General features: G+C 39.4%; 1 protein-coding gene across 5 annotated transcripts in view; it reads right to left on the bottom strand.

The window, feature by feature from the left end:
* The window catches only part of LOC120947704 (longitudinals lacking protein, isoforms F/I/K/T-like), a 94,165-nt gene that overhangs the window by 9,481 nt on the left and 57,964 nt on the right, over window positions 1–26,720 (bottom strand). For 3 of the 5 annotated variants that reach the window (XM_040363295.2, XM_040363294.2, XM_040363296.2), the window contains exons 7-8: window positions 24,796–25,539; window positions 17,817–22,547 (exon numbers count right to left, since the gene is read on the bottom strand). The exons of the other annotated variants lie outside the window; for them this stretch is intronic. In XM_040363295.2, coding sequence (XP_040219229.2) covers window positions 21,046–22,547; window positions 24,796–25,539 — 2,246 coding nt within the window. In that variant the 3' untranslated portion in view covers window positions 17,817–21,045. Of the gene's footprint in view, window positions 1–17,816; window positions 22,548–24,795; window positions 25,540–26,720 lie in introns of those variants that run through there. 5 annotated transcript variants of the gene reach the window in all.

Raw genomic sequence — 26,720 nt, 5'->3', positions numbered from 1 at the left:
ACGAGGAGCACGCACAAGCGCACGTTCTAATCTATGGGTTGTCTCTTTTTTTTTAAATAAAAGCAGTTCCGAAGCATTGTTTTAACCCCTAACACCTGTGTTTTGTTGATTGTTTTTTTGTTGTTGTTTTTGTAGTTCCTTTACCCTTCCCACGCACACGCACACAGTAACAGACACATACACATTTAAAACACAAACAAACGAATACATTTATAGCAGAACAATAACTGAGTTGTCAAATATATAGTAAAAACAGATATAAGAACTTATTGAAATACATTAAAGAGAAAGAGAGAGAGAGCGAGAGAGAAAGTTCGTCAACACACGATAAACTTGAAGGAGAAAAAAAAACAAAGGATAAAAGTTATGAATAATAATAAAGGAAGACCACATCTTGCCACCACCATTAAATTGTGTGTAGTAGTTTGCATGAGAGCAGTAATGTATGATTTGCAATAGAAACGAAGAGCTAAAGGTAAGGTATGTGTGTTTGTGCGCGCGCTTGGTTTGTGGTTTTACATGATAGCAGGGGGTAGGTGTGTGTGTGTGTGAATGAAATTATGTGTTTGTTTTTTTTTTTATATTTTGGTTTGCTGCAAAGTTTGTTGTTTAAAGTTATTTTGCATTCGCTTCCATTATGCTGTTGTTTATCCTGCAAAGCTAGAGGAATAAACCCGAAATGCGATAGTAATGAAACTCCATTAACTGTTTTGCTTTAGAATAACTCGTAAGCAGTGAGAGTTTAACAAATATTAAAAGAAGAAAAATACATTTTTGACAAGGGAAAATGATACAAAATACATTTCTCCTAACGACGATGAGTAACTAATGGAGGAACATTTTAATACAAACTGCGATCGTCATTTAAAGCTTATACAAGAGTAGAATTTTCGCTACATTAAAAGGTTATAAATAGTAGTTATTGTTTATCGTTTTAGTACATTGCACTTTTATGTTTCACTTCGATTCCGAAACTATGGATTTTTGTTTTTTTTTTCTATTTCGTTTTTTGCTTCCTCTTTTCATTGATTAAATTTAGAGCGTATGCCAAACTGTTATGATTTTAACATTTTGAATTTTAAAATTTAAAAAAAATCGTAACTGAAATGATCATTCCATAAAATGCAATGAAAAAACCTCTCCTGCTCCTAGCTGCGCGATTGGACATAAAATAAGAACAAACCCAAGCGAATGCATTTTTATTGAACAACTCTACAACCATTAACGGTATACAGAAGTTTCTAAAGCTTAATTTCACATTCAGTCACTATCTCTCATCGACTGATTGATTTTCCAATGGCGATGAGTACGCGTTGGCCACACATATGGAAACACCCATACCCACACACACACATATGTTGTGGTGAGTTGGCACAATCTTGTTCGCTTCGTTACAATGTATCCAAAAACCAGGAAACAGCATGCGTTGTTACATATGATATAGACTAACAAGGTTCTCCAGCACTCCAGTGAAAAACTAACTTCCGGTTCAGATTCTTATAACCACTGGGTGTGAGTGCAACAGGCCAGTTCTTTTTCGTCCAGCGACCTCCTCGATGACCTAAAATGAAAATGAAAATGTTAATAAAAAGAAAAAAAAACTCTTTGTGCAATAAACAGTGAACAAAAACTAATACAACAACCCCACAATGGGTGATACCACAGCATTTAGAGCACAAGCTACAAATGTTACCTCAACTCGGTCACGCAGAGACCACCAGCAATTCAGGCGTCGTCCCCCGTGCATCCTACACATGGAAGTATTGAAACATAATCATTTGCTCATATTTGCGCAAAGTGAAATGCATACACTGCACTGTGCTTTTCTTTATTTGTTTGTAATCGTTCAGCATCGCACTAGATCAGTTCTATCCTTTCATTCAAACAGCAAATCGAACATATGCTCTCTTCTATTTGCTTGCTTCTATTTCACGATGCTCATTTCTATTGCTCAACCCAAAACACTTTATACCTCCTCTCTCGTCGGCTATTTCACCCGCAGGCAGCTGATAAATAGTTCTTATGACAATATAAGTGTAATTTTACCAATTAATATTACGTTGCCTTGTCTTATATGTGGTGTACGGGGGGGTTGTGATGGGGGAGTCTGTACCAGGGCTGCTTTAAGTCATAGCTGTAGAAAGTCGATAACTAAACTGTTTGTGATTCTGCTTGCTGTTATAATGTATTATCTGTCTTTTTAGCTGTGTGTTGCAGCTGTTTAAACCACCGTTTCATCTATTTCTATTTTAAATATTATCATTCATCGCAAACATTTTTCAACCCTCCCTTACCGATTCTATTTTTGTATCTTCTTTTTTTCTCCGATTCTATATTGACGCAACTTAATTGCCAATTTATCTACCATGTATTGTTTTGTTCTTTTTTGTTTGTTTTTTTTTCTTGTTTTTGCAGCAGAAAAGCCATTCGTTCTTACAGCAAATCACTCTCTTTTCACACGGCAAACAAATTACTTCGTTTACAAACCGGTCTGTGTACTTGACTCCTTTTTTTCTATGCTCGTGTTCATATTCATACATGCGCGTGCTATTGTTTTCATTGTTTTTTGTGTACAACAATGCTCTGTGTAAAACACATTAGCCTATCCATAACTTTGTTGTTTATCATTCTATCATGCGCTTCTTATTCGCTATAATACAGTATTTGCATTTTCATATGAATGGAATGGAATTAGGGATTGAAAAGATTTCTAAGTGCTCCAAAACCTCAGCGGGGTTCGCGCAAATACAAATAAAATGATAGTGCTGTAAATGTGTTACTGGAATGTGTAATGGAATGGGGAACGGAATATATTACTTATTAACTTAATGTTAAAGTTCAACAAAATAAAAAAAATATATATGCTTATGTATAATATATAGCTGGCCGCGAAGAGTATATATAACTAAAGGAAACAAAAAGTTACATGCTTTTCCTACCATTTAAAACAAAAGGTACAACATAGTTAAGTACATCCGACTAGATAAGTTGATAAAACTGTTTTAGCATCACTGGCAGCAATTAAACATCGTTCCCTCTCTACTGCTAGTGATGTCTTCTGCTTTTTGTTTGGTATTTGGTAAATCATGTAATTCTTGGGACAAATTTACTTTTATAATAGCCTTCATTTTTGTTTTACTACAATGACACACCCAAATTATGGCACACTATCTGAAGTGGGAAAATGCACGTCGATCCCCTTTTTTCGAACTTCTTTGCTCTTGGTACACACGTAATAATCTGCGCGTAAAAGCCTTCGAGTCACATGGCAAATTGAGTTGATGGCGGGTGTGTATCGTGAAATCTGTTAGCTGTTTACAAAAAAAAAAAAGACAAAAAGATCGATTGCACTTTCGTACATACTTAAACACAAACGCATAAAACTTCAGAGTTGTTGATGGGGGGTAAGCGTAGCGTTTTGGTTTGTATAAATTCATGCCACACACCCATGACCCACTCTGCCACCTCAACGGCTCTGTGGAATTACGATGGAAAAAGCATTAAAGTAAGATAAGGAATGTTGCGCTTTTTGGAACTCTGCCTGTATAGTTGTTGTGTTCAAATAAGTTATGGTTTCATGTTGCATTCATGGTGATGCAATTTGAAATGAATTATATTCATAAACAAAAAATCTAAAATCATTATAACTTAAAAAAAAAAACAAAAACAAACATCTACCGGGTTGAGCAACTTTTGGTTTCCCACTTTTTTTTTTCGTCGTTTCATATTGCCCTTGCTATAGGGCAAGAAATGCGCGTTCCACCCTTACGTTTGAAGTCGAGGGACAAATAAACCTGAAATAAATAAGCAAACTTAATCTACGTTTTGGCAAAGCTTCTACCCTACCGAATACCGCTGACTGATTTGCGCTTTGCCTGACTCCTCTCACTACTGGCTAATATTTACTCTTCGCGTCCAAAGTATATTAAAATTACAAAAACCCCTTGCTGCGTTTTTACCATTGTTAATTAGTAGAATAAATAGAAGAAAATATTGAGCTAAATTAAACATAGTCAAAATAATGCTACTCAACTCTTTGCCTCTTTGTCTTCGTTCTCTCCTACGCGCGCGCGCGCGCATCTATGCCTCTTAATTCATGTTCATGTGGTCAGTTTCTTCCTCGTTTCGATTTCATTCTGCTACACACACCCTTTACAGGCAAAAAACGGAAATGTTTATAATTCTCGACTATCCGCACACCCATTTTCACATTTCTACCAACACTAGAAACGATCTTGGGGCGATAGTGTTAATCGTAATACAATTGGAATGCCAACCGTATTAGTAACGTTGCTTTTAACGAATGAAAAATCTTGTAAATCTTCTACCAGTGTGTCTCTGAGTGTGTGTGTCTTTGATATAAGATATAAACACTCACAAACACATGCACACTAGCACACACGGCGATAAGTGTGCTCCGTTTCATGCAGCATCCATCATGACAGCCTGCACGCACGCACATGCTTTAATAGTAAATGATGTGTGCACGTTGGCCCCCTCCAATACCCGTGCCCGCAACCACACGGCGGATGCGCCTGCGAGACAGTCGCGTCCGGGGAGGTTGCGTGGAGTCCTCCTGCTCTTCCGTCTCGACCTCCACCTCGGTGATCGCGGCGGGCGCGACAAGGATGGCAGTTCTTGTACCGGAAGCGAGCGTAAGTGACGTTGCGAGCGGCGGCGGAGGCGGTGCTGCTACCTGTATTGTGGCAGCGCCGGAGGAGGAGCAGGAAGAAGAGGAGGTACAGATGAAGGTGGAAGCGGCGGAGGCGGCGGAAGGAGCAGTGTACGACGAAACGGAGACCGAAGAGGACGTCGACGCCGACGACGAGGTGGAAGCAACGGTGGCAGTGCTGGATCCGACGGTGGACCGCGCTGCTACTGCGGTGATCGACGTCGTCGTCGTCGGGGTCGCCGCCAGCACCAGGTCTCAGTTGGGCTTGCAGAACTTGGAATTCAGATGGCGCTTCAGGTTGCTGTGTATGTGCGTCTTGTAGCCGCACATGCGCTCGCAGAAGTATTTCGGCGGCACGCCACACTCGTTCTTGATGTGACACTTGAGGCTGTTTTTCCACTTGTAGTTGCGGCCGCAGCTCTTGCACTTCCACGGTTTTGCGTCGTTCTCGTGCTGGAACATGATCTTGTCTTCCTTGCGGCTGCCGAGCGAGATGCTGCTGCCGTTGCTGCTAGCACTGCCGCTGCCACCGCCGCCGCCGGTCGCATTCGTGCCGCTCGAAATCGTAGTCGCCATCAGCGACCCGGCCGACGTTAGGATCACGTTTCCGTTTCCGGTCGTCTTGAGCGGTTTCATGATGGCTAGCATGCTGGCGCCGCCGCCGACACCGCCACCCGACGGGGACGATTTCTTGGCCACCATCATGCGTCCGACCGTGGTCACCATCGGCGCGAGCGATATTTTCGAAGTGGACTTCGATGTCTTGCAGCGCCATGCCGGGATGGTGGTTGTGGTGGTGGCGATAGTGCGCTGCACCTTCGGTTGCGCTACGATCGTCGTCTTCGCGTTATGGTTCGAGACCGGTTCGGCAAACGCGATCAGGTCGTTATCGTGCCAGAAGTTTTCCAACTTTATCTTCGTTATTCCACCACCAAGCGAGCTACTGTCCTCGGGATCTTCTGTTTCTATTGTTCATTTCCCATACACATACACATACACACACCCGTATCCGTACGTACGATCAGCGAGTGATTAGTAGGGATAAGAAATGCAACCAAGTGGGCAATAGTAGTAGTACAAGAATGTTCAGACCGGTGTAGTAGGTGCAATAGTGGTATAAGTATGTGGTATTAATACGAACACGCATGTAACAACGACCATTATTACGCGCACGGGTATGTGTTAATTCGTTGTTAGTTTAGTTTGTGTGTGTATGTGTTTTGTTTTTAGGAACAAATTGTTGTAAATAGTATATTAATTTTTCATAATTAAGAAATTGTAGATTGTTCGTTGCGTGTGATTCCGCATGAAGATAATATTCGTAGTTGTTAAATATGATATTCATACAAAGTCGAAGATACGCATCCACCGGCGAAAAACGCGTTCGGCAGAAGGAGAAGAGAGAGAGAGAGAGAAAGAGAAACAGAGAAAGAAAATGTTATGGTTAGTTGCCGTTAGTGCCAATAATACTGCAAGTAATAAGATGTTGCTACAATCATATAATTAGTTTGCATTCATTTAAATAATTCTATTCTCAGCACACAAACACAAAAACACAAAAGCTAACTTGAGATACCGCGGTTTCCATTGTTCGGAAACAATGTTTACCAATGGAAAACGTTTACTAAATGGTAGATTTAAACGAAACACAACCACAAAATTAATGACAACACAATATGAATTGCCGCAAACACACAGATGAACTAAAACAAAGTGCAAACATGAATCACACATGTAAAATAAAAACAAACAATGAGAAGTAAGTGTTGAGATGGAAAATGGCGAGCGAGTGAATTTATTTCCATTGGGCAAAAAAGAAAACAGAGAAAGAGAACGTACATCACAACCGAAGGATTTTTTTCTTCTATTGATTCAACTGTGTTGACACGGAAGACCAAAACCGGAACAATTTTCTATACCAAATTCCTAAGTGATTAATTTAATTCGAATCTACGGCTGAGACCTGGGGTTTTAACGACTTTGGATTATTTTCAACGATGTGTTACGAATTTGGTCGGAAACGGACTTGAATGTGAGCCAGTGTTAGTAAACCATAACAAAACTAGAGAAGCAATGCAGCACCACCGTAAATTCCCCGAACCTTGCTTTACCAGCAAAAAGAGAAAACTACGATGTTCTTTTATTTTTGTTCCAACCAAAATTGTTAGCATCACAACGAGTTTTTTAGAGAAAGTATATCCTACTGAAGTTGTGTTAATTACATCCACCTATCGTAGAGCCATCCTCATGACACAGCGCTGTTAAGGTTTTATTCAGGCAGGCAGTTGAGCTTGGGTTAAAATTCAGTACAACACACCTCACTCTCCCTTGGTTATCAGGATTGTTCAAGTGTGGGTTTCTTGGTTTACCTTCATTCCCAAAGTAATACGATCAATTGCTTTGCTGATAACACATGCCGAGTTGTTGATGCTGCTACTGAAGACGATGGTCGAGCATTGGAAAATTAACCTGTTAATTTAATTACGTTTCGAAAGCTCCGTGTTACAGAAACTTTCCTTTAGCAAACATCGCAATCGAAAAATGAAGAGAGGTAACCGAACAGAATGGAACAATTGCCAGGGACACTCCTTCAAATCCAGAGATCACCCAGTTATGATTTCCAAAACTGTTCTTATCCTCATTTTTGAAATTGATGATGCAAGCGGAGATGAAGTACCAAAGGCGACGGTTAGTAATTGGAATCAATCATACTGCTGGTGCTGCTACTGCTGCTGCGACTTGGGCTAAGAAACACTGTCCTCAAAGATCATGCAAATTATTTGACAATGGCTGACAACTTCACTGGCTGACTTTGAGTTTTTCGCTGTGTAGTCTCCCGCAACGCATCTGAAAAGAAAGAAAAGAAAAATGTTAATAAAAGGAATTCTGGAATTTGCCTTCCACTTGCTGCTGATGTAAAAACGATGATCATATGAAATGGGAAAATGAAGGAGAGAGAAAGGATTCTGTACGCCTTATTGTTTTAGTTCGTCACTGCACTTTTGTCCTTTCGTCGGCACTGTGGTTCTCGGTTTGATGCTATGGTGTCATTGGCTATGGTAACACACGCCTGGCAACGAAAGAGAAATAGTTCTCATTAAAGGTAAAAAAAAAGTTGTATCCAGTCGTGAATGAGCCATGGATTTGCTTTCTTTCCCATTTCGAGGCATCCTGTAAAGATCATGTAATTATTATAGTATAAACATCTATGTCGTATCGAAGTTTTTTTTTTATTTTTTATATTTCTATAAGGCATAAAACAACTTACGACTAAAAAATGGTAATGATGTACTACAATCAATATAAAAAAAAACATACGATCATAACGTGTATCGATCGTTCGATCCTCCAACGATCTGTACCTTTTTTTGTTTTTTCTCTCTCTCTCTTTCTCTACTTATCTCATTCTCTCTTTCTCTATCTCTCTCTTTCATCATATATCTCTCTCTCTTTTTACGTTTCACTGTTGCTTTTACTTTAACTACTATGGCTTTTTACGCCCTTAACGTAATCGTTGTTTGTTTGCGCAACGTTTATTTTATCAGCGGCGTTTGTTTTTTTGTTTGTTTTTGTGATGGAAATGTATATAAACACAAATGCATTGTTTTATCTTTCGTTTTTGCGCTATATGTTTTCACGTTTGCATATGTGTTTCGTCTATACCGATTATTTTAAATTTAATATAGATGTGTGTGATGAAAATTGTTTCTGGCAATCTGGTTAATGGCCATTGATGTTTGTAATTTTGTATACATAAATGATAGTTTTTGTGGGGCTGTTGTGTGCGTGTGTCTCATTTATCAATTGTTCATGCCTCGACTGACTTTTTTTTTCGTTAAATTAATGAGTATTCAGAATACAGTTCTAAAACGATGAAACATAGGTAAACAAGAGTCAAGAGGGGGAGGAGTAATCATAGCATGGAAATGTTCAACTATGAAGAAGGAATTAGTTCATGGTTAAATCAATTCCTTACAAGTTAGTTTAGTCGTACGCAGATGTGTATGTTTTTGTTTTAAGCTACTGTTACGAAACGGTTGTAGAAGCAAAAACTGAAGTTATTGAGTGCCCGAATTAGCAAATGAGTCCTTTCACCATTGTATTACACCATGAGACAGAGCTTTATTCACAATTGAAATATGGAGGCATGTGTTAACACCAATACTGAGATCTCCTTGCAGCATCAGTGATACTAGGAATTCAAATTAATTGTTTTGTTTTGTTCCAAACATTTTAAATGTATTACTCTAGGCTACAATTTGAACTGAAATTTGAATTCGCCTGAGTTGATTCGCTGCTGTCCTATTGTATGACTCTATTCTGTATGAAATAGCCATAATCTGGTCCTGCCGATTGTTCCTCCATCGCACACAGTGTGAAATGATGATTTGCCTTCCATTTTACAAAATTACAAACACATTTTTTTGCGAAACCAGGAAACTATGTACAACAGCAAAATAATTATTTATGGCAATAAAAACCGCTTTTTGCGTATGTGCGACTATTGTCGCTATCCCTGCTGTTTTTTTTCTGTTTTTTACCCTTCTTTTCTTGCCCCCCCCCTCCCTCCCGCCCTCTCTCTTTTTCTTACGCTCAAGCTACATTTCGTTATATAGCAAACGAAACGTGAAAACGTGTAACAAAAAGTATATGTATATGATGAAATAAAAGCCATGTCAACCCTATATGCACCTGCTGCAACAGTGAGCCCGCTCTACGCATCTAGTGCGGTTATCTACTGATGAAACGGTGAACTTTGAAATGTGTTCATTTTCGAACTGGTAGATTACCCCTTGCCTGTCACTTCTGTGTATTTTCCTTGCATCGGCCACCATTCTCCCTTCGAGGGTTATTATTTTCGTCGATACACAGACGCTAGATATAAAAATACTTAACACTACGCAACCATTGTAACACGACTCATGTTCACATCCTGCCATAGTTGTTCACTATCTCTCCCTCCCCATATTGGCACACTCTTTCGTGTGTGTGTGTGGTGTGAGAACATATAAGTGTCTTTTTTGCGCACATTTCCTTAAAATCTAGGTAAATTATTTCGATTTCACTGAGTGATGAATATAATTATTGGCGGAGAGGTAAAATTGTGTAAGTGTGCAAGATAACTGGAACGAAACTTGAACACCATCGACAATAAGAGATAAGAAAACATTGTAATTTTCGTCGTCTTTGCATTTGAAGGACCATCGAACTTTTTTTTTGTCTAAATTGTGGGTGTGTGTGTTTTGTTTTATTATATTCGTACACATATCGAAAATTTACTCAAAATATAAATCAAAAGCATAACTGAAAGCAAATAAACCAAAAAAAAAAACAATCAACGATGATTCCAGCTAAATTACACATCTACACAACTATGTATCATGGCAAACAAACGAAACACGCGCTGCGTCGAATCGTTATTTTTTCTTTTAGATAATTTCTTACTTTATCATTAATTTGTTCCACCTCTCTCATCTTGTTATCCTGTGAACGTCGGAATTTCCATCTCGCGTGAGTCCTCCAGTCCCCTTCGGTTCATCCCCTTTGATGTGCATTTACAAACACACACACACACACACTCACATAACGTACACAACTAACAAGACGACTTATTATGCGTTGGGTGGCGGCCTTCTATCTGGTCTGGTGGCACATAAGCTTAATGCTCCAAACAACACATTGTTTAGTGGTACACATTATATCTTTTTTTCCAATGGAGATTTTAACCCTTTTTCCCTTACCTAGATTAGCATTTACGTACCTATAAAAATAAACCCTATTCAATGCAAATAACGAGTAAAAGAAAGGCACATATGGTAGGAAACATCTGTATGTATAAAACTTACTGCAAAATTATTATTTTTTTTTTCACTTTTTACCTTTTATCGCTTCTTCCCTACCTAACACATGCACTCATTTGTTCGTGTTGTCTTTTTTGTTATACTTTTATGAAGACGTCTTTTTTGTTTTCAAGTTTTCCAGCTACTTACACATGTTTATGCTTAGATTCTCTTTCCTTATTTCTTTTCTTTTTGTTTTGAACTTTTGTGGATGTATTATAGATAGTTTTATGCGTTGTACCTTGATAGTTTTCAATACTTCCGATTTGATGAAGGAAATGTAATCTTGTTTGATGTATTATGTTTCGTTATTTAAACATCTTTTATATTCAAGATACTTTCATTTGTCTACTAAAAATGAATTTAAAAAATGCGTTTTATCCGTACGTATGAATAGTAAATCGCAACTAAACTCTCCCACTCTCCACTAGTTACACAAATAAAAGAATAAGGAAATAAACGGAAAAAATATGAAACTGCAAAACATTATGTTGCATAAGCCTACTCCCATAATTATGTAGTCGTTGAGGTAAAACGTTGTTTCATTTCATTACTTTATAAAATCGCACTATAAATTAATTGCTCGTAACTTTAAAAAAAAACTCCCACCTTTCGTCCTCTCCACTAGGTGTAGGTTTCCCTGTCGCGTCTTTGTTTTATATTTCCAATGATGCAGAGACGACGTATGCATAAGAGAGTAAAAAAAATGGGAGAATATGTATAAAACGGTAACAATTTTCAACAAAACTTTCTGCATCTCGTCTTTTGGTAAACTAAACCTAGCGCAGTAGTGTTAATTATCCGAACTAGTATGAGTGTTTGTTTGTTTTTAATCATTTCTTGTTCTTCTCATATCGTTTTAAATATGTTTATCATATGCCTATCACAGCACAGGCACGAACGGATGCTTATATTAAATTGCCGAAAGTTTCATTTACGCACATAACAAAGGACGTTTGAAAGCTGTTTTAGAAGTGTTTCACTATTTTTGGGATTGGAATGAGAGAGTCTTGTATGCACGACCCGTAAGCTTATTCATGAGTTGTTAGTTTGCGAACTAAGCGACGTATAAAAGAAATTGCAATGGAAATAGTTTAGTGTCGTTGAATAAATTCTCCGTAAAATGATTAAGCTTTAGAAAATACCATTTTTGAATTTAAACTGATTTAGCTATTACTTTATATTGATCGTTTAGTTTAAATTGCCTGTAATTTTTTAACATATGGTGGCTGTGCATGAAGGAATTACAATAACAAAACACATTTAAATGGAATACGAAATACTGATTTCAGCTGTTCAGCTGTGTGTGGAAGGGACCTTCACAGTAAACAGACTACAATGAAGAACTACACTCGTTCAGAGCATATTATGAGTATAAAAATGCACCAGACGTAACACAACGGGAAGCGGGAAGTTCCGTGCAGTTGCTTTTTCTGCTCCTCTGCTCTGTCTTTTTAAAACTTCCTCATATCTATACACCACAAGAAACGAATCGAAAATCATCGCTTCCGGAACATAAATGACTTTTCCATACGGGGAGTGTCTCTATAATGTGTACGTCACAAGTAAAACTTTTATCTTTCTTGTTTTGCATACCTAACGAGAAACACAAAATAACAACGAACAAGGAATGTATTGAATATGAATCTAAGAGTTTTACAAACTTTAGTGTTTATCTGTGCCTGCTGCATTGCTTTGTCCGCACCTATGTCTTTTGTCGTGCTTCCTCGTGTCTTTAATATTTGTTTGTCTTTACTTGTTGCTTTTCTACTCATCTTACCATCGATCCCTATATTCGTTGTACCAACAGTATTATCAAATGTTTCTTTTTTTTTGTATCAATCAAATTGCTTATGGAATGGTTTAGTGTTTTCTGTTTTGTTTTGATGACACAGATTAAATTCTACGCAGTGATAACAAGGTAAATATTATGCACAATTGAACAACTATTACTTAAACCCGCGCAACGTTTAATTGGAATCTGTCGTTTCATTAACTGTGTGTGTCGACACACTTAACCGTTATGTACAGGTTTCGTTATTTGCAGCACGTGCCCTTTATCTCAATTTTGCACACTGTGGAAGACTGGTAAAACAAATGTTTCATAATTGTTTGTGCATCATGAGCAAATGCCATTTGCTCAACAATAAAGGGATGGTAATAACACAACACCGTGCATCACGCACACACAACGGTCATGATTTGGCGGTAGTACCGCCAATAGTATTGTCAGTAGCATACATTTGTGCTACAGTTGTGCTGCATGCTTTTATTAAACAACCGTCAAGATGAACGTGAACAAAAAAGGGGAAAAGGGGATATAAAGAATGTTTAACTGCATTGAAGAGTTATCTACAATTTTGTGCACGGTTCTAAAAGAACGTGGGATTGCGTGGTATTGGCAACATTTGAATGTTTCAGGAATGATCGTCAACACTTAGTATTGCTGTGAATGTTTAGCTTTGCTTTTCCACTAACATCGCTTAAAAGCACTTGCCATTGGGAGAAGAAAAAAAATGTATGTGTATGCAGGTCTCCTCGGACATCTTGATAACAACATAGATCGATGATTCCTGCTCCATGTCGTTATTACTACAATTATAATTCAATTACTTCATCTGTATCGCTCTCTCTCTCTCTCTCTCTTAACGTCCTATCGGTTAATAACACTTTGTAAACAGATTTATATGGCGCTTCCGATGTACTCCGTTTATCCCTGACAAAATTCTGCATCTCTACCCCTTATGTATGTTTGGGGGGGTGTCTTTGCTAAGATGGATTCAAAAAATAAACATGTTAATGGCATTGATTCACCCCTCACTCACCCGGATGTTCACATATGGGTTGTGACGAGAGCCCAATATATAGTAGTTACTCTTTCACTTATGACTTAATGGTTGTGCTGGTAGCTTTCCTACCTTGCATGTCGCTCGTTCCCAGGCGACATGTTCCTTCCTTTCTCTCTTTCTCTCGATCTCGATCATGATCGGTGACTGCACCCACAGAGCTCCCTCCCGTCGGTTCACATTCACTGTCCCAACAAGCACCCACCCACTCAGGCACACACTCTCAAACGGTTTGATTGAGATCTAACGCCAAAGTGGTCGGGTCCTCGAGTGCGATTACCTTGTCACCTTCCATCTTAAAGTAACGCTCCTTGTGCATGCGCTCCATGTGCCGGCCGATGTGCATCTTTTGCTTCGCCCGGTACACACAGTAAGGACACTGGAACTGTGGCTCCTTGCCGCATTCCCACTTCTGGTGGTTGCGCAGCGACGACTTGAGCTTGTACGTTCGACCACAGTCGGGACAAGCAAATCCACAGCCCGACAGCTCGGCACAGTGTAACGAGGATACGCTCATGCTGTTGCTGCTGTTGCCGCCGACATCGCCGGCAGCACTGCTACCGCTTCGATGGTGGTTATTGTTATTGTTGCTCGTGGTGTTATTGTTGTTGTTGTTGTTCAACATACTAATGCCACTATTGCTGCCGGTATTGCTGGCCCCCGTACCGCCGGACGAGGAGGAAGACGATGCTGAGGAGGTGCTTTTCACGTTGACCGGGCTGACCGAGTGGTCGCGGGGAAACACCAGCGGATGGGGGCCCTCGCGCAGCGTGGTCACGAGCGGCATCGCACCGCCAGCAGCCGTTAGTAACGCTCCAGCCGAACCAGCGAACAGGCGCGCATCGAGCTGGTCCCAGGTCAGACCGCCGAGCTTTGTGATGCTTAGATCTTCCGCTGCACACGCACACACACACACACACGCCCGAATAGTGGTTGTTGGCCGGAGGTAGTGGGAGGCGCACATAAGTAAGCATTCCAATCAACGCACGCAAAAATAAGCCAAAGGCACACGCAAACCCAACGGGAACACCGAGCGGCAACAAGCGCGGTGTTTAAAAAAAAAAACGTATCACAACACAACATATCACACAAGTAGGAGGGAAAAAACAACATCACACACACACACACACACAAACACGCACATAAAACGTACAGAAAATAAAAGAAAAAAAAGAGAAAACATCAATTAGAAAAGAATAAAATAAAACTACAATGAAATTGCCTAGCTAAATTATGGCTAATATAAATATAAAGAGAAATAAAGCAGCAAATAAACAGATTAAGTACATCACAATAACACAAACAAAAGGAGCAATAATGGTGAAAGGAAAATCGATAAATTTCAAATGATAATGCAACTGACGAAAGAAATTATTAGCCGTAAACATAGCAAAACAGGATGCATAGGAAAGTATTAGTTAATCTTTAAAAAAACACCTTACGACCGATACCCATTTTAAAAATGAGAAAAGCTTGTTTTTTTACTAGTTGGCTCACCAAATCATATTTTATCACACATCACCTGTTTTCGTTTTGATAAATACAGTCAAATTGTCCTCTATCAAAGTGTCAAAAGAAGCCGATTAATAATACACAACTAATATGTACACCTTTTTCTGCACTGTATAACGTGGAACGTCATAATAAGGAAATCAACCAATTAATCAACCATAATGCTCATTATAATAGACGACAAAAAGGGACACTCATAGCTAAGCATCTCTAGTTAACACAACTGGCCTGAAATACTAGAAGAAAAATTAATTATAACATTAACAATAGTAACACTTGCAGAAGCATTATTGTACAATTGCTTTTTTTTTTTGTTTGCGGAATATTTAAGCAATTTCATACACCCAAATAATCAAGCAATTCTATTCATAGAATGTTTGTTTCTTTCTGTTCTATAATAAATTATCCTTTTGTATTGAATGCTGTTGTCAACATGTTTGATACATTTTACAACAAAAAAACAGTTAAAAACGTCGATCTTTTCCTCTTATCTCTGCTCACTTCTATGGAAATGTTCTGCTTGCTCTCTACAACCCACAGTTACTGCCTTTGGCAACGGTAGAAAAACGCTTGGCACACTTTTTACACAATATAGTGTATTTAGTTGTTATCGATGAACAAAGGGGATGAACACTTAAGTATAATCAATAAGAATCACTATGAAAGGAAAGAGTTAATAAGTTATTTATAAATCAACAAAATGTGTTTCGAAAATCGAAATTCGTTAAAGTGTCATTGAAAGCAACATATGTTGTCAAAAATTAAAGGAAAAATCGTACCATTAATACTACCACGACAGTATCATCGCAAAACAAACCAAACATAAGAGACTTTAACAAACTATCACAAACAAACACAAACTCAACAAAAACTGTTTTGTGCTGTTATAGCAGCTACACAATAAAATAAAATAGTGAACATTGTGTTTTTTATGAAAAAAAAATGAAAAAACGTAACTAAGACTTTAATTTCTCCAAAAATAAATAAGAAAATAAGCAATGGCAAAAAAAACTAAAAATTATTGTATGAACGATAAATGAAGTATACATGTATCACCAGATGAATTTTTTTAGCTGGTGCTTTTTCATCGAATACTTTTTTTATGGGAATGGTCCTAATTGTGATGATTGAATTTAGTAGATATTAACACATAGCTTTATGCATTATGTAAATGTTGTTCTGCTTTTTTTTCTTCAAATAATAAGCTACATACTAAACAAAAGCTAAAAAACGATAACAATTACAATCTAACATTCCCTATCATGAGCATGGCTCTCTCGCTCTGTTCTTAACTAAATATACTACCAGTTTTAGACAAAACCATTCTGCTCTAACTGCTTGGACTTTGGTTCTTACTGATAGCAAACAATAAGGCACTATTATTCTCCGTTGAGTTAGTTATTTCTAACATTTCCTCACAGTAACCATTACTATTGTTCTTGTATGATGCAGTAGTTTGGAAAGAGCTTGCTCGGTTGCCATCTTCTGCAATATCATCAGCAACCCCATCAGTAGCATCAACATCATGTTTGTCGATGTTATTATCATCGTCCGTTGTGATGATGCGTATGGGGGCCGAAGTATTGCCTCCGACAAGCATTCGAGCGTCGTTGCTCCCGACACTACTGACACTGGCGGTAGGGTCGATGCTGCTATCAACAGCATTCGTCACCGATACCGCTGGTGCTGCATCACAGGGAAGAGGAGTAAGCGATGGCGGAGGACATTCCTCTTCGCCGTGCTTTATACGATTGTGCGTTTTAAGATTATGCTTATATTTGGTTGCGAAATCACAGTGCACACAATGGAATTGAGGGGTGACGCCACACTCTTTGCGCTCGTGCCGCTTCCAGGTGTACTTGGTACGGTACAACTTGCCACACTGACGACACTTGTAAATGGCTGCCTCGGTTGTCGCTGCCATTTCTCCAACACTACTGCCGCTACCTCCACGACCACCACTGCCACCGCCGCTGCCGTAAGAAGTATGGGAGTATTTGTTTTCCAAATATTTCCACACCAACCACGGCTGGTTTGCTTGTGGGTGCAACAGGGTCGCGCTATCCTCCGGAAAGCTAACGTCTCCTCCTCCTCCTCCTGTAGCTGTCGCTGCATACGAGGAGTTATTCGCTACGGATGCAAATGCTGCTGCCACTGCTGCAGCCATGGCGGCATTGGCAGGCGTTTCTATGAAATGTTCTATAAACAGGCAGAAGGGAAGAGGATAGGAATCGGGCAACGTAGGAAAAAGAAAAACGGAATGTCAATTAGCTAACATTGAAGCCGTTTGGTAAATCATTCGGTTCTTCCTAACACATCGTCGTCGTCGTCGTCCGTGCTTTTTGCGCTACCATCAATAGTTCGTCCATTTTCATTATGGCATTTTGTATTACCTGAAAAAGAAGAGAAAACATGCATGTTAGTATAAAATAATAAGGCAAAACATTCCGGCACACAGACTAGTTGTTGTTGGCATGTGTTTTGCGTCAGTTTCTTCTTATTTAAAAAAGGGTCATACATAAAAGGAATACAAAAGGGATATAGGTATTGAAGGATGAACATTTGAATGGACACAGGCAAGATGTTGTACATGAAAAACATAATGAGATGAGAGCCAAAACAATATTAAGAGCACACAATTCACAACAGCAACATTGACCATATGTAAAACCATTTAAAATTGTCTTTAGTCTTGATTGTCCAAAAAAAAGGTAATTGTCTTCTACATTTTTTTATCTTGTTTGTTTAGTCTAATCACATCCATTCAGCACTCACTCGTATCATCATTCAGTCCAACCAAGCACTCACTCCTTCCGCACGGCGAAAAAGGAACTAAGGGCTTGTGATATTTCTCTCTGTTGGCGTCGATCGAGTGTTATAACGGCATTGGGGGAAATTATTATATTAAAAAATGAACCAAACAATAAAAAAACACCATTACGTGGCTTGGTTCTTATAACTCATTTTGCGTTTTTTTTTAATGTTTTGTTTTGCATATGTGTTGAGCCTTACGCAAATATTTGTTCCTTTTTCATACGATTGTTTGTGTGGTTTTACTTGCCCTGCCTTCCTCTACAGCTCCTGATGATTTCGCTTCCTTTTGTTTATATGTTATTTACTCTTCAGTTTAACCCTATCTTGCTTTCAGTTTTGTACTCCCGATCGAGCTGTTTTTGTGGGTGTAAAGATGTCGCTTTTTTACTCCGTGAACATCTTGCAATTGGGCATTTTACTTCGCTAAAATAGTATGATTTTAAAATAGCTCTATTCTTCTGGGCATGATTTACCGTTATTATTACAACTATTTGCACATGTTTAATCAATTCATTCGTAAGCCCATGTGTTTTGTTCTGGCTACACCACACGCACACACGACTACACTCCGCGTCATTATTTTTGGCTTCGTTTTGCTGTTTGTTTTCTGTGTTTTCATATATAAAATGTAGATGTACGCACGACGACACTCGCTCTCTATACACAAAATAAGTTTCTGTTTGATCGCTTCATGTAAGCACTCTATACGTTGTTCTTATAAGCGTCACGATAGAGAGAGGGAAAGGGAGAGAACAAACATTGACACTCTATAAAACTCTTAACTTTAATGCGCTTTTTGTGTGTGTGTGTGAATCTAACAACTGATTTTTACTTTGCATATTACGTCTCCTCTCTGTATTCCTTTTTTAAGCCTAATAACTGATTCCATTTTGCCATATGCACTCACACACATGGTTTTGCTTCGGCCAAAATATCGTTTTCAAACATTTGATGTGTTTTGTGTAATCACCTCCATCACAAAGGGGTTTTCTTTTTGTTTTTTTTTTAGCTTTGTATATAACGTTTTCACACACTAAACTGGTTTCTTTTTGTTTTCCTCGTCTTCTTAACTGACCCTTCGTAAATATTTTTGTTCTCTGGTTCTGCGCACTACACGGCACCATCTCCACCATAATCTACCGTACGACACACGCAGGAGTTGAGTACTAGAATCTAATTTGTATGCTTCAACATTAGCTACACCGCGACGACCTTTTTGTTCCACTTTTCTTTTCGAGAGTAGCCTTAATCCACACAATGATACCTCACACACTGTGTCGGTGAATGGTCAGCAATATGAAATCAATCCGGGTACTAAAAAAAAACTTCTGTGAATTCTGCATAAATGAAACAAACTTAATTTAAAAAAAAATGCACAATTGTTAATTTCAATGAATACTAAATGAGAATCAAACAAAAATTAGCTTTAAGTTTTGCTCAATGCATTTTTTGCGATGTGTTGTATAATATTTGCTTAAAATGCATGTTGGAAGCAGCTTGCAATGTTCAGTTGTGCCCCTTTAATGATAAGTTACACTGCTAGTAGTAGCAGCACACGTTTCAACTCAGTGTGGTGAAATTCCAGCAATCATATGTATCGTATAACGATAATTAAGACCATTCTCTTCCTCCAAAAGCAACAGTTTAAAATGCATGATGATGTAATGCAACACACGAAAATTACTTAGGAGAGGCTACAATTCAATATAGATTACACGCTATTTTTAGTAAATCTTGTTTGTAAGAAAACATTGTGTTTTTCACTCCGAATGGGGTAGACAGGCAGGGGAGAGTGTCAAAACATCGACGCCCCCACCTGCGACCACCATTATATGTCATGAAAACGAAATGGCGAATGCAAAATGATATAGTTAAAAAAGGAAAGTGTTTGAATCCCTTTGTCATTAGTACAATAGCGCACACTACACTCACACATACACACTTGTTTATACGTATATATATCAAACATATGAATAATAGCAAACGGTACACATTACTTAAATTATGTAAAATCTTAACCGCTAAGTTTAAAGAAAACATTTCTTGTTTTAAATGTAGCACGCGACTCTGACCCGACCGGTCACAAATACTCTCCTCAAAAGGAGCATCGAACCAGCACACAGACGGGGACAGTAACAATCGCTATAATTTGGCTCTGTCGCTTTTCAAAAAAACGCTTTTAAGGATGGCAAAATCTCAAGCTTGTTCAAACCATTACACTGATCGGCATGACGACTGCACTAAAGTTTAGGTGTATTATAGATAGATAGATAAGACAACGGGGTTACTGGCAATCCAATATGACGGAAACATATAAATAAAACCAACAGCGACATGTGTGTTTTGTAGAGTTCCTAAGAAAATTTGGCTTTACTTTACAAGAAGTAATTATTTCTTGGAGCAAACACATTGATCTAACACGCTTTAATATTGTAGCACGTCTAATGAATCAACAATCATGACCAATGCATTATCACCATGACCATCATCATAAAAATATGTTGAACATACCTCAAAGTAGTTACAGAGGCTGTTTCGTAAAATCGTTAAAAAAAACAACTGCAATGTTTGCGTCATTATCATCTTTTAAGCATCCATTTCAATTATAGGCATGCTTGCAATCAGTGCTTGGCAAGAATGCCCTTGTAAAGCAGCATTCAAGCAAACAATCTGACTAATAGAGCAACTTAGATGATCTCCACATGTATGGACCAAATATCGCCCCAATATATCAATGTCACTAATAAGGATCTGATATGTAGCAACTTGCTTATTTTTTACAATCTACCTGTCCAAACAGGCGTCGATGACAGTTGACTAGAATCGAAATCTAAGTCGATAAAATATGAGTGTATGAGTCCAAAAATACACTCTAGGATTCAACAATCCAAGATAGTAACAAAAAAAAAATCATTTAATCCTCCTTATTGACGAGGAAAAAGATGCAATACTAAGTCCTGATAGCCGTAACAGTTTGTTATCTTTTGAATCTTGGCAATTTGCATAAAATCGCAAGCCATCTTTCAACTTTTTCTTTTGCTTCTTCTTTAGCGCAACAACCGTTGTCAGTCGAGGCCTGGCTGTACACCACTCATGGGATTGGCTATATCAGTGACTTCTTTCAACTTCTGTTGCTCATAAAACCAATAGAAATGGTTCCAATTAAAGGAATTGGACATAAAAAACAAATGGTGCCGTACTCCACAATGTATCAGGTTTCTACAGACACCGGATAATGTGTTTGTAGGCAAGGGTAAGTTAAAAGAGATCCTGAAAGTGTTTAGTTAAGCAGAAATGTCACACAAATCACTGGGGTACTGCTATGAGAAAAAGAGAAAGATCAAAATTATGAACTCATCAGTTACATCGAATGGCGCGACTTGTTCGACCTACGGCGGCTCTCCAGCTGCGGCATCTCCGAATGATGCTTGCGTATGTGCACACCGAGATTGCCGCGCTGTTTCGCCTTGTAGCTGCAGTAGGGACACTGGTGCGACGCTTCCTTGCCACCACACTCGACATTTTCGTGACGCCGCAAGGTTGACTTCCAGCGGTATCGCTTCCCACAGTGTCTGCACACATACTGGCGTACCTCGCCGTCATCCGTATCACTTACCCCGGTCGATTCATTTACCGTGTATTCGAAATTTCGCATAATGTTTGGATTCGCTAGCAGCGCGTACTTGCTGTCGCCAACCGATGCGTTCAGCAGCTTCGCCCCAGCCATCGGTCCACTGTCCTTCTTCAGCTTCAGCATCTTCGTGTTGTACTTTGTGATGTGTTCGCCGTCGTCATCGTGCCCCAGGTCGCCACTACCCTCATCTCCGCCCTCGTCCATCATATCACCATCATCGTCGTCACTTTGAGATCCATTGTTATCCACGTCCGATGACATTTTGCTTCCCGCTATGGTCGTCGTTTGCTGTTGTTGCTGTTGTTGTTGCTGCTGCTGTTGCTGCTGACCAGAGGAGACTACATTCATGGCTGCTGCGGCGGCGGCAGCGACCACGTTGCTGAAATTGGTCGACACCCCATCGGACAGATCAATGTCCTCAATTACCGAGTAATCGAGATCGTCGATCATTCCAGGCGGGAAGTCAGCGCTCTGGGACGTGTTAGAGCCCGACGTTTCGTATTCGTTCACCGTGTAGCGGGTAGTCACCGAGCCACCGCGTGCATTAGCACCACTTATAGCTGCAGCTATCGGGATCTGCTGTAGGGTCGAAGCATTGATCGTCGTCAGGCCGGGAGGTCCTGCACCAGTGATTGTGACGTGCTGCTGGGACTGTTGCCCTGCGGATCCCAGTTTACGTGACAGCGAAAAGTTCAACAACTGTCGCTCGGTTCCGGCCACGGTGGCCGTTGGTGGAGCTAGCTGCTGCGCTACTTCCTGCACCTGTATCGTGGCGCTGCTACCGGAGCTAGCAGACGATGGTGTGACCGTGGGAATGGTCAGGATAGGCATCGTTATCGTGGAAGTCGTTAAACCAGTGTTGGCAGGAGTGCTGTAAGGGTTCTTAGCCCGCGAATACTTGATCCGGGGATGGGTGAATGTTTTGGCCGGAGCACCGGCAAGTGCACTGGCAGACAGTTTTCGCACACCACTGGTAGCTTCGCTCTTCACCACCGTCGGCACAATAAGCTCGCTAGACGATGCGTCCACCTTCTGTATCGAAACCGGCGTTACAATGGTTCCGCCGGCAGTATTAACGAGCGACGCTCCCGATATGGTACCACCGGACGGTGACGAAGCATTACCTCCCGACACTCTCTTGCCAACCATCGCCGTACCGACTGTTCCGGATGCTAGCGTTATGTTTCCTTTCGCAATAGATCCCGTCGTCGTTTTGAGCGGAAGGATATCTACATTAGCCGATATAGAAGCCGCCGCGTTATATCGCAATTGGCACAAACACCACACCCATCGAACGGTGAAAGGGGGAAAAAAGAAAGAAAAAGAAGCACCGTAAATATGTATGTTCTGTAAACATCTTTTTCGTTCACTTGTCGCCAATAAAATCTATCCAAAAGATGGATAGCAGCGAACACAGCGTTTCATCATTTAGTGTAATATAAAGCAAAGTGTTTATCATATATGTTACTTTCATGCACTGTCACACACACACGCCAAACAGAATCGTACATTCAGTGTCAAAATTGCAGCTTTTGACCTGCGATGTACCCTCTGAATTTATGTACTTTATGTACACAAGATGCTTTCTACTAAACGGTATGGTTACGTATGTGGCATGTGCCGATTTGGCATAATGCAATAGGTTTAACTCGCAACAAACACGCGCACTGAATGATGTCTTCTTATTTGAAGCACTTTCTGTGTCAGTGTGTTTGTTTTGCGAATTATTTAGTGTATATTTGCTGAAATTATGTGTATGTGTGGAAAATGTTGGAGTAATGTTATAAATTTGAAAAGTGTATAGTGAAAAGAATGAAAAAATAAAGTGATTCGCGATGATATTTAAAACAATGTAAACACACGGTAACACACTAAAACAAAACAGGGAGAAAATAGAAAACATAAAGTTCGACATTTTAACGAGATACTGATAGCCACATCTCAGGAAATTATTACTGCAATAATGAAAGAAAACACAATAGTGGTAGTAGAAGTAATAGAAATAATAGTAGTAGTAATTAAAACAATCATAAAACATAAAAATCGAGTACAGAGAGGTTGTTATTATAGCATCAAAGTACAAGCTGTTTTCCAAATATCTATACAGGCTTATCAATAGAGAAACAAAACAAACCAAACAAAGCAAGATGTACACACTTCACGCAAAAACGATAAAATCAAATGAGTATCGCATTATAGAGTAAAATAATAGCAATCGGAAAATCAGAAATTGCAATCATAGATGAATCGAAGTAAAACACTCTTTTTAATTAGTACTAATAAAGGCTTAATGCTAGTATTATGTTGAATATAAGTTTATCTAAGAGTTGAAGACAACAGGAGAATATGAAAGTAAGGAAATCGTTAACTTCCCCCATTCCGTAGAATACCCCGCCAAACAGACCAACAAATATCACAAAACAAAACGAAAGAATACCGCAACACCACCAATTAAATTATAAATAACAATGGAGAAACACAAGAAACGTAGTAGAATGACAGCGAAATGTATATAGAAAATAAACAACATTCCCCCACAGATGATATGTTTTATTGGCCCCGCCTCCCCCGAGACACGAACAGCGACAATTAATTAAATTAAACCAGTAAAAACAAATCACCTTACAATATTATAGAGTAGTGGTAATAAAAAGTGAAGTGCGAACAGAAGAAGAGTTCCGGAATTGAGAAGTAAACAAAGCAAAACTGAGTATACCGTTAAACGTTCAACAAGAAAGAAAAACCACCACGAAATTAGTCTGCTGCGGAAGTTGCAACATCCCGTGCGAGAAAAAAAAAATACTAGAGATGATGATTGTGTTAGGGAAAGATTAATTCGAACGATAAGTGATACCACCTTAACTCATCGAGATTAATAAAAGCGTGAGATGAGAGACGGCAGCGTCGAATCATTCCATTCTTCATGGAACAACATTCGCCCGCAGCAACGTCACTCAAAACACTCAGTAACCCAAAGAAAATTGTTAGTTAGGAAAGAATAGCTATCATTTGGTAGTATGAAACATAAATCAACTCAAACTCTCTAAAAAAACTTTTAAACGAATCACTTCCTATTTAAGAGAAAGTAATTTTCATTGCAGATGAACAATCAAAGTTGCATGTTGATGAAACTACCATGAAAACATATATAAATCAAGTTTCAACATGAAGTGATTGAGTGACGTGTAATAAGAGTTTGTTATTGACTCCGTATCCCGAAAGAGTAGTTTAGAAAAAAAGAGCTTCTTCATCATCACGATCACACGTAAGAACAAAAATGTAGATATCAAGAACATATCTTACAAGAAAAGAATATAAAGTGTAACTGTGTGTGAATGCTTTTTTTTATCGTACACCGTCGTGTATAGAAATATGTTTTCAGGTGCAGAGAGAAGCGAATGTAAGAGATAGGAGAATAAAAATGTTGATTTCGTGTTGTGAGTATTGTGTGTGGTTGTGTTTTTTTGTTTGTATTACCGCACTCATCGAATATGTACGTGGTCGCCGTGGTGCCATCCGGATGCAGCTCCGTCTGTTTGATAATCTTTTCCTTCTTCAACAGATCCTCTATCCGCATGGCATCGATTATGGTGGCAGTGGTGGTGGTGGTGGTGGTCGTGTTGCCACCACCCGCTGCCGTTCCACCTCCAGTCGCGACCAGCGTCGCGCCACGCATGGGTAGCATTACTGTCGTGCCCCCGCTGGTGGTCGATGGTTCCGGCGAGGAAGGATCGGGATCGGCCGTGAACAGGATGTAGTTGTTATCCTTCTTGGTCACAACGATGTTTTTGCTCTCCAGCAGACAATCGTTCAGTACGACCGGCGTTGCGTGAGTGATCAGCGTGGTTGGTGTCGCTTCGTCACCGCTTGCTTCGGCGGCCAGCGTCGCTGTTATGGTCATGGTTGTGCCGGCGGAGGAACCGGCACTACCTGCACCCGTAGCGTCACCGCACACAGCACCGCTTACGATCATCGTATTTTGCTGCTGCTGCTGCTGCCTATCCGACTGGCGCAATCGCAGCTCTTCGTGGTGCGTAATGATGGGGATATCATTTTCCTCCACCAGCAGGGCCGGTTCGGCCGTTGTGACCGTAATAGTTTTGATCTTTTTGCCTCCCGTCACATTCCCACTACCGGTAGAAGCTGTACCATTTCCGTTGTCGCCCAAGGCAGAGCTGGCCGTGCGCTTCGATGTCAGTATCACGACTTTGCGTTTGGTGCCTGCAACGAAACAAACATTTGCACACGTTAGAACACGCTGCTTTCGGGGCAGATTTCCAAAATGGGTACATTCCAATTGCGCTACATTCACCAATTCTACTTTATGGGTCACACTGTGTGCGAGGCCTTGTGTATGTGGTGTCCGGTTTGGTGTCCGGATGTGGTACGAACAGTTCACCGTAACAACACTATCGATAGTGGGGTTTTGCGACCTTCTTATCCATGATGTTTGTTCGTGTCTGGTTGTTCATGTTTTCTCCACGCACACACACGCGCGCGGCTTTTGTGACATGCATTGTTCTTCAATTATATGCTTTTTCTAAAGAGTTTGTGTTTGGTTGTGATTGTGTAACTTTTGCACATTCATTATTTAAACGACTGTGTATTTCTTTACATTAATTTGAAAAAAACGTTTATAAAACACAAGTTTTCCTTTTCCTAGTGCTGGAAACATTTAAACTTAAACATTGTACACTACATTTTAACCAAGAGTAAAAGCTATTGAAACGAACATATTTTTAAAGAGCAAAAAATACAGGATGAAAAGTACGGAAAATACAGAAAAAATTAACACTTGGGGAGTGGGGAAAGCTTTACATGAACACAAGCACCGTTACAATATAAGCTGACACAGTGTACTATCCATCACATTGAGCCCAATTTCTGTTGTTGCATATTAAGCATATGTTGTTGTGTTCTCCTCTGAAATGTACAATTTAAATTGATAATACCAACAGCTTACATAAATAATTATGGGATATTTACACTAAAACGCACTAAACGCATTGGCAAGTAGGATTTTATTGCAAATCTCCATTCCTCCGAAATAAATATGAAAATGTGTAGGTATATGTATTTTACAGAAGAATTGCTGAAACCATTCTAGCCATTCCCTACGATTTTGATGGTGGAGAACAGGGGGTGTTATTATACTTTAAACAAGCTAATTAAATCCAATTAAACCAAACGCCCATGTTGTTATTTCTCTTGGCTAGCTATCGTTTTGTTAGAGTTTTAAGCAATATTTAGTTGAACAATGTGAAGCAATGTTTTATTTAAACTGCTGATTTATTTATGCTAAATGTAAGAAGAGCCTTTAAACGCACAAGTACTCTCTCACTATGCACACATTTAGCAACAGCATTATGAATGGAAACAAAACCCCAAAAGCAATGTGGTTA

The sequence above is a fragment of the Anopheles coluzzii genome, chromosome 2 (assembly GCF_943734685.1).
Source record: "Anopheles coluzzii chromosome 2, AcolN3, whole genome shotgun sequence".
Classification (NCBI taxonomy): domain Eukaryota; kingdom Metazoa; phylum Arthropoda; class Insecta; order Diptera; family Culicidae; genus Anopheles; species Anopheles coluzzii.
This window is presented reverse-complemented; position numbering and strand designations above follow the sequence as displayed.